This window comes from Antrostomus carolinensis, unplaced genomic scaffold (assembly GCF_000700745.2).
Source record: "Antrostomus carolinensis isolate BGI_N321 unplaced genomic scaffold, ASM70074v2 scaffold34041, whole genome shotgun sequence".
Taxonomy (NCBI): Eukaryota; Metazoa; Chordata; class Aves; order Caprimulgiformes; family Caprimulgidae; genus Antrostomus; species Antrostomus carolinensis.
In genome coordinates this window covers 16,427-25,465 of record NW_010296880.1, presented here as the reverse complement: position 1 = coordinate 25,465, position 9,039 = coordinate 16,427, and the positions used below count along the sequence as shown (strand labels likewise).

Genomic DNA, 9,039 nt, shown 5'->3' with positions numbered 1-9,039 from the left:
TTTAAAACCTATAGATATTTTACCACATGAAACATAGAGCTGTGCTTAGTGTAATGCCCAGTCCAGGGAGGTGCTTGCTTTTTCCCCCCCCCCACACCAACAAACCTGAATATATTGCTGGGGATAATCATGCCAGTGAAGTCAGAAGTGTTTGTAGTTCATAAACCTGTGGCACTGAAGAGTTTCCAAATTGGGGGTTAGCTCACCTAGGACATAAGAGGACCTAAGAAATTCCACAGGCTTCAGTGGAAATTCTCTCTACAGTCGCTGTCCTTAAGTGTTTTGCTGATGCTGGTGGCTCAGGCTCTAAAGATGGGCTGTGTGAAAGTGCTTTGCTCAAGTAACTAAGCTCATACTCTAGGTCAGAGGTTTTAACCTCTGTGAAATCCACATCCCAATGCATGTTTAAAGAAAACATAATTTGTGATTTTTCAGGTTTTTGCTTCCTGTGTCTTAGTCTCTTAATTTCCCCTCGATACTCTCAGGGATGGATAGAAGGTCTGTGTGTGGCAGGAATTCTGACAGGCAAGCCAAACTTGCACTGTTGGTTGGATTTGCAATGAAAAATGACCTACAAGCGTAGGAGCTAGAATAATCCCTTCTATAAAAGGGTTCAGTGAAAAAGCTGACATGCTGCTAAAACATTGGTGGTGGTATTTGAAGACAGACATTGCACGTTTAAATTGTCTATTGTGATTTTTTCCCCGGTACTGTCAGGTACTAGATGGTGGATCTGCTGCTTTTTGGTTTTTTATTGTTTGACTGGGGGATGGGTGTGCTGGTGGGAATGTTTTTGTGCTCTTTGTGGTCCTTAGAGTGCTAAAGGTCTTTCTCAAAGTACTTCATATACAGCAGCATAATTTAGTGTTCAAGTGCATGCTCTGTACCTCACCTCCCTTTATTCTTTTAGTTTTAGCACATATAGAAAACGACTGAAGATGGGAGGTGCAGTGAGTGCAGGAGAAGATAATGATGAATTAATTGATAACCTGAAGGAGGCACAATACATCCGGACAGAACTGGTAGAACAGGCATTCCGAGCTGTTGACAGAGCAGATTACTACTTGGAAGAGTTCAAAGACAATGCCTACAAGGACTTGGCATGGAAGCATGGAAATATTCATCTCTCGGCGCCGTGCATTTACTCTGAGGTGATGGAAGCTTTGGATCTGCAACCAGGGCTGTCATTTTTGAATCTTGGCAGTGGCACTGGTTATCTGAGTTCTATGGTTGGACTCATCTTGGGTAAATACCTTTTCAGTCGTGTTAACTGTTTATGTTAGGTGAGAAAAAGAAAAGGTTTTGAAATTGGGAATGAAGCATTCATCAAGTAATGGAACTAAAAGGTAGATGGGAGAGTAAAGAGTGCATTAATCCAACTGGCCAGTTCACCAGGATTCTTGCAGCCTTCTCCCTGGAACTGGGTGGGATCCAGATTTCTGTGGCAGTTCAGAACAGGCAGTGATGTAATTGCACAGGTGCCTGTACTGAATTCCTGTCTGGACTGACACGCGTTTGAGATCCAATTTTGACTCTTCCCAACACACACAGGTGGGAACTGTCTGTGGGAAGCTGTGAGTGCATCAGCACTGTCTGTCACCACATCTAGAGTAGGCACAAAGCAAAGCCTCAAAGTGGAATTATACAATTGCAATTGGCCCTGAAGTATTTTGGTCAGCAGTTGTGCTGCCAGGATAGATAACGGATGACTAAAGGGTTTGTGTTTTTCCTTGAGGGTATCAAGAATTTTTAACTGCTGAAATCTTTGTTGTCAGGACAGAACCTCACTCCCTGTGGCTTTTCATGGAGTCACATCTGTGGTTTTCTGATAGGTTTGTCGAGATTACCTGGGGTGCTGATATGTAACTCCAGGCCAGGCCTTTTGAATTTATTTAGAAGTTACAAAGTCAGTTCTGAATAAAAAGTGTGAGTGCTGAACAACTTCTGTATTTTCCAATTTATTTTTGCTGTTAATTGAGGTACAATATATGGTGACTGTTCCCAATTCCTTTGAGGAGATTTTTAGCATATCAGCAAGGGGATATGAAAAAACAAACCAAAAAAAACCCCAAAAAACCAGAAAAAAAGATTTTTTTTGAGGGAATTATCAAAACATGAAGGCTATTGTTCTGCATTGGATTTTTTTTTCCAGGTGGTCAGGTTTACAGCAATAGTATCAGTGTTTCCCTCCTTCACAGGAACATCCTGCGTGGTTAAGAGCAAATGATTCAAAAGCAATTGTGCAAAACAGCCTCCTTTGCTGCCAGAAATTGCAGGTAGAGAGTTGCAATTCCCACTGTAGTGCTGAGAGAGCTGACCCTACACAAGCACTGGCTGTCTGGCACTCGAGGAGCAATCTGTTCCAGGAACTAACCACAGCTGATTGGTTTCAATCCTGCTGGATTTTGTGTTGTTGGCTGTTACCCTTATCCTAATGTTCTAAATTTCCAGGTCCTTTCGGTGTTAACCACGGTGTGGAGCTTCACTCTGATGTGATCGAATATGCAAAGCAGAAATTGGACTTCTTCATTAAAACAAGTGACAGCTTTGACAAGTAAGGATGCAAAATACCCGTTTGGATTCATTTTCTGTGTTTGCCTTTAATCATGGCAGTTCTTGCTCCCATGTGGCAGCTCTGGATTCGGGATAATCTGAGGATTCTGGCTCCTTAGGCTGCTGAGCTGCAGTGTGTGACCTTCTAAGCTGGTGTGTATTGTGGGGGAGTTTCAGAAATTTTTGCAGCGTTTTTTTTATAGCAGTACTGCTGTTGCAGAGCTTAGAGGAAGCTGAAGAAGGTTACTTATTTTAAAATCCACTTGCAGGTACCAACTTAAAACTATTACTGTTATTTGCAAGTTATGTTTGTGATCTTAGAGCATGTATTCTTCTTACCAGAGGAATATGAACTGATTTCTCTGGTGGCCCAATATGTTTTATCTGAGAAGAAGAAAAATGTTGTTTTAAAATACAAAGGTAGTTTTAAGATTATTAAGTTGCTACTGAAACTGCTTGGGATCTGATTTATGTTCTTCCTTGGATTCTCCATTCTGCTGCTGTCACAAGTAATAACTTTTCAGCAAGATAACCATTGCCAATAGTAACCTCAGCAATAAAAGTTGGAGATGTCATGTTTTTGGAGATGTCATGTTTTTGGATCCATCTCACAGTTTGTTCAAACAAGGAAGTAAAACATCTCTGGATACTTGATAGTCCTCCTCTCGTGGGAGGAAGAAAATTAAAGTCATTACATATTAGAATTTAAACTACTCAGTCTTGTGCCGTTGCTGCCGTCCTGGAAAGCTGCTGCTGGAAGGGCTGTATTTTCTGGATGTTGGCAGCAGACTGAAAGTGGGGTTTTTTTTCAGAGTCATAGAATTATGGAATGGTTTGGATTGGAAGGGACCTTAAAGCTCATCCAGTTCCAACCCCCCTGCCATCAGCAGGGACACCTTCCACTAGACCAGGTTGCTCAAAGCCTCATCCAACCTGGCCTTCAACACTTCCAGGGAGGAGCAGCCATAACTTCCTTGGGCAACCTGTTCCAGTGTCTGACCACCCTCACAGTGAAGAACTTCCTAATATCTCATCTAAACCTCCCCTCTTTCAGTTTAAACCCATTTCCCCTTGTTTTGTCATTAACTGCCCTTATGAAAAGTCCTTCCCCAGCTTTCTTGTAGCCCCTTCAGGTACTGGGAGGCCGCTATAAGATCTCCCCAGAGCCTTCTCTTCTCCAGGCTGAACAGCCCCAACTCTCTCAGCCTGTCCTCATAGGAGAACTGCTCCAGCCCTTGGATCATCCTGGTGGCCCTTCTCTGGACTTGTTCTAGCTGCTCCAGGTCTCTCTTGTGATGGAGGCTCTAGAACTGGACGCAGTATTCCAGGTGGGGCCTTACAAGAGCGGAGTAGAGGGGCAGAATCACCTCCCTCGACCTGCTGGACACGCTTCTCTTGATGCAGCCCAGGAGTCACATTGCTATTGTTTGAATAGGTGTTTTTAAAAAGACTTTTTCTTTTTAATTTCCTTTTTTTTTTCTCTCTCTCCATATGGAGCAAAAGTAGTGAGCTGAATTCAGAACTCAACATGACTGGAAAATTGGCATTGCTGAGAGAAATGGCTACTGGGTTGTGTTGTTAGAACACCGTGTGCAGGAACTGGTAGCTGGCTGCTTTCAATGTCTAGCACGCTTTGCAAAAGCAGAAAGCTTCAGGAAGTGTTTAAGAATAAATAGGTGCTATATTGAGCTGTCTTTCAAGATACCAGTAGAAGAACAAATCTGTTGTACAACTTCTATCAAAATCAGCCCTTAAGTGTGGAGCTTAAAGCTTATGTAGATTTGGAGCATGTAAGGAAACCAGAAGCATCAGAAATCACTCATTTTTCTTCTAAACTGAAGCAGAAATGCTATAGGCAGAAATTCTTTCTATGAAAGATGGAATCACGGTTCTTTTGAAGCTGTTGGCAAAACCTCCATTGGCTTCAGCAAAGCATATTTCTGAAGCATCAGGTTATAGTTCCCCACAACATCTGAAAACCATTTAAAAGCTTCTGAAAATGCCAAAAAACCCCCTGGTGCAGTCCTTAAAAGACTTTGACATTTGGTATTGCAGGTCTGATTATTTATATTTGCTTATTATAACTGAGTCAGCATCAGGTGACTAAAGATAGCTCATTCTGAAGAGTTCCATGCAACTCAAGTATGAAATTCTGTTTCCTTACCTTTGGAGATTTTCATTTATGAATTCTCACCTCATTGTTCTGTGGTTTTGAGACTTCTAGCTGTGATCTGTTCTGATAACATCTAGAATAATCTAGAATATATGGGCTTCAAAGGAGAAATCCTGGGAAACTGTATTGTTTGTTGGGTTTTTTTTGAAGTATTTTTCGTAATTTCATTTTTTTCAGGATCATGAAAGTAATTAATTTGATAAATTGCAATATTTTTGTGTGATACATGTCTCCTTCATTTTCAGATTTGAATTTTGTGAGCCATCTTTTGTTACTGGCAATTGTTTAGAGATTTCTCCGGATTGCAGTCAGTATGACCGTGTTTACTGTGGCGCTGGAGTACAGAAGGAACACGAAGACTACATGAAGAACCTGTTGAAAGTTGGAGGAATTCTTGTCATGCCTCTAGAAGAGAAGGTTGAGTGCCTTCCTACTGATGTTTCTCTTTCAATTATTCTTAATTTTGATCTCAGTTTAGTCAATAACTCTTCCTTTAGTTTGCCCTCCTTGAGCAGATTGGAGAAAGAGTTAAGTGCACCAGTTTTCACTATGAGTGGAAACTGAACTCTATGCTCTCCAAAATAGTTAAAAAATTCATAGTTCTACCAATCTTTCACATATTTTGATCTGTTGTTAACTGCCAATTTACTTTCCTGCTTGCAGAAAAATGTCAGCAAGGCTTTGTTCAAATTATATGATCTGGTGTTGTACTTAGGGCAAAATACAAATTTCACACCCTATCTGGCTTATGAAAGAGCATGCAAGTTGTCTCTCTTTACAAGTGTCAGTGAATTATTTTTAGTAAAAAATGGGTCACTGCCCTGTGTGTGAACTCAAGATCATAATTCCAATTATCTTTTTGGTGTAAGATGTGTTGTTTTAATGGGTTTATATGGCTGAGGTGTAGACATCTGACCTCTCACCTCTGTCAGGGTGGCTGAGAGGAGCAGAGCACAGAGTTTCGTCCCAGTGAGGTGCTGTGCAGTGTGTTAGTGCAAGAGATTTGAGCTGGAACAGAAATCCAGTGACCTGCAGGCTTCCTTCCAGCGTGAATGTTCATCAGTGACTGATGTGTTTTCTCAGTGGTCAGATGTGGCTCTTGTGGTTTAGAACTGAGGAAGAACTGAGAAAACAGAGTGACCCAAACTGCAGGTGCCCATGCTCTGTTGCAACAGATGAAGTTATCTGAGGCTAATCCTGTAAAGAGTTCTGAATTGTCTCAAAAAAAAAAAATCCCAGTGTTTCTCCTTATTTACCTAATTTTTACTGTTGTAGCTTTTAGTACTTTAACTGCTTGTCTGGGCAGAAAAGTTGTTTGTTTACTTTTTGTTCAAAAAAAAAAAACCTTACTGTATTTCACACAATGAACAATAATCTCCTTGTTTTGGTTTAGTTGACTAAGATAACTCGTACTGGTCCTTCTGCCTGGGAGACCAAGAAGATTCTTGCTGTTTCTTTTGCTCCTTTGATTCAGCCTAACCATGCAGATTCAGGAAAATCAAGGCTTGTTCACTTGCGTGAGTATAGACATTCTTGAGTATGGGGGAGGTTTCTCCTGCTATTTGGCTGTAGGCTGCACCTTGCTTCCTTAAATGTAAACATCCCTGTGAATCCTTTCAAGGAAAATACTCCAACTGCTTCCTTCTTCAAACAGTTGTCTTGTGTTGGATCCCAGCCTGTCTTAAAAGATACCTGTGGAGGCCTGGTGCAAGAATCAGAATTGCATAAAATAGATTCTAAATACAAATGATTTGCTGTGAAATTGTACCTGAAATTTGTGGAATGTTTGATCACTAATGCAGATGTCTGTTTCAATCCTGAATTGCTTACCTTCATGGTTCTCAGGCACTGTGCCATGGTGAGGGGGAAAATACACAAGCAGTACCTGTGCACCAGCTTTGTATCTCAAAAAGCTCTCACTGCCTAACAAATCAGAATCATCCTGAACCTGGAAGGCTCGAGGGATAGAAGTTGTTCAATTTTTGGTTAGCTGTTTGAAACGCAGCGTGTACGCAGTGGCCTCAATCTATAGATTAAGATTTCAATATAGAGAGGTCTCTTAAGAACATAGAAGACAGAGATACTTCCATAAAGAGATTAGTCAGGCTTTGTTCTTATTCTGGAAAGGTGTCTTTGCGTGACAAAAAGCAGCTCAGTGAACACTCCATACTGTGCTATAAAGTCCATTACATGCATATTTCAGTGTACTTTATACAGTGGCTTTATAGTGAGACCTCCATATATATATTACATGTAATTTCTTTCCAATTCCTTCATTCAGCTCAGAAGAATGCTTACTTGTCAGTAGAAGACAGAGTTTTTTGGTTTGTTTTGGTTCTAATTCATTTTAGTACATGGATGTGTGTGCATCAATACATTTATTTTTTGTTCTTTATGCTGCATGAGTTATGTTGTGCACTTATGGGCTGGCAGCAGATAAGTGCAGAAGACAGAACAGTCTTCCAAACCATTAATGTGGGAGGTATTTTAACACAATAACTTATTGTATGCTTCTATAATTACTTTTACCAAATGGTTTCCAGCTTGTCTTCACCCACTAAATCTGAAGTAGTTTTTCAAGACCATAAATAGTACTCGTGTTTTATAAGTGAAGAACTTGGCAAAGCCCAAGTAACTTCACAATAGAAAAATCACTTTATGGAAGAGTTAAATAGACTTCAGGTCTAGTTATCTATGGTAGGAAAATATCTTTTTCTAAGTTATTAAACAGTCACAGTTTCAGTCACTAAGTCTGCATTCTTATAATCTTTAAGACATGTGTATCTTAAAATAATTGTGAGGAGTTGACATCAAAATACGAAACTCTTCTTTCATCCCATTCTTTCTCTTCAGTTAATGAGAGAAATGCATAATTAAATTTTGTTTGGAAAGTTACTCTACAGTTTATCTGAGTTGACAGGAGTTGAATGGAGCTGTTTTTGTAATCACAGCAGGGAATTCAGATGGCCTGATTTAATTTGAGCAAATACAACTTCTCCTGTGAGTACTCTCGAGGAGAATTTCTCCATAGCTGTTCATGCTTTTCATTTTGTTGTAGCCCCAGTGGCTGTTCGCAGCCTCCAGGATCTGGCTCGCATAGCTATCCGAGGAACCCTGAAAAAAATTATCCATCAAGAAGCAATGAGCAAAAATGGCAATGGGCTGAAGAACCCCCCAAAATTTAAACGAAGACGTATGCGTCGCCGTCGCATGGAAACTATTGTTTTCTTGGACAAAGAGGTCTTCGCCAGTCGTATCTCCAACCCATCCGATGACAACAACAACAGTGAGGATTTCGAGGATGAGGGAGAAGAAGAGGAAGAAACTAAAACCTCTGAACTAAAACCAGATCCCCCCGTAAACTTTTTGAGAGAAAAGGTCTTGAGTTTGCCTTTGCCTGATCCTTTGAAATATTACCTGCTTTATTACAGGGAAAAGTAATTTCCTTCTTCTAGAAAGCCAGGAAGTAGGCAGAAAATCAAATACTACTTAGGGCTTGACAAATGTGTACCACTTGCTTGCCTGCTAATATGACCACCCGAGGCAGTAGGCTAGCTGGGGAATGTGGCTGCTGTGTACTTCAACATGATAGCTGTTTTGAGTTTCTTCTTTCTTCTCAGTTGTGTGCTATAGTTTTATCCTACAGCAGGGATTCCTTAGGGAGCAAGTTGGTGAAATGCTCAACTGCTTATGGAAAGGAGGATTGAATTCCCGGACACTAACTGCACAGAGATATTTTTTTAAAAATCTCACGGCTGCTCTACCCAATTGCAGTTTTTAAAATACTCTTAAGCAGTTCTCCAAAGACCTTTGCTGTCTGTGCTCTCTCCCACTAAACCTGCCAGGTGTTCACCGTGGTATGTGTTTAATGGAGGAGGAAGATTGTTAGTAAAAACTGACCTGGCAAATCTTGTTTCTTCCAATTATCTGAAAAAGCACAACTTTTACATGAAATGAGAGAATTTTTGGCGTTACCCTTGTGGCATCCAGGTTTTCAATGGAAAGGAAAGCATCAGCTCTCCTTTGGTTGGTCTCAGTTTTGCTTATAAATTATATATAATTTTTCAGTAAAAGGTAAAAATGTTTTACAGAATTTAGGGGTTTTTAGTGGGAAACACCTATTTTAGTGAATTCATCTATTAGAGGCAAAGTTGGGGTGGTTTTTGGGGGGTTTTATTATTTTTTAAAGCAATGGAGGCAAGCAAAGAGTTGCAAAGCTGATTAGCTTGGACAGGATGCTGGGGTAGTCAAGGTTGTGACTTGTCTCTGGAAATGTTTACAGAGTAATTCTGAAGGGGGAAGCGGGTTAGAGA

General features: G+C 40.5%; 1 protein-coding gene across 2 annotated transcripts; it reads left to right on the top strand.

Annotated features, from left to right (window-relative positions):
• Positions 1-914: 914 nt before the first annotated feature.
• PCMTD2 (protein-L-isoaspartate (D-aspartate) O-methyltransferase domain containing 2) lies at positions 915-8,167 on the top strand. Of its 2 annotated transcripts, none has more exons than XM_010178428.1 (5): positions 915-1,245; positions 2,452-2,554; positions 4,972-5,143; positions 6,201-6,243; positions 7,785-8,167. In XM_010178428.1, exons 1-5 carry the CDS (start codon positions 939-941, stop codon positions 8,165-8,167), a joined length of 1,008 nt encoding a protein of 335 aa, XP_010176730.1. In that variant the 5' UTR covers positions 915-938. The 2 variants fall into 2 exon arrangements, with proteins under 2 accessions (XP_010176730.1, XP_010176729.1); XM_010178427.1 differs by having other exon boundaries at positions 6,120-6,243.
• Positions 8,168-9,039: the final 872 nt, after the last annotated feature.

Coding starts and splice junctions, on each gene's coding strand:
- PCMTD2 (XM_010178427.1), top strand. CDS start 939: ATGGGAGGTGCAGTGAGTGCAGGAGAAGATAATGATGAATTAATTGAT. Junction 2,555..4,971: donor ACAAGTGACAGCTTTGACAA/GTAAGGATGCAA, acceptor CTTCATTTTCAG/ATTTGAATTTTGTGAGCCAT. Junction 6,244..7,784: donor ATCAAGGCTTGTTCACTTGC/GTGAGTATAGAC, acceptor ATTTTGTTGTAG/CCCCAGTGGCTGTTCGCAGC.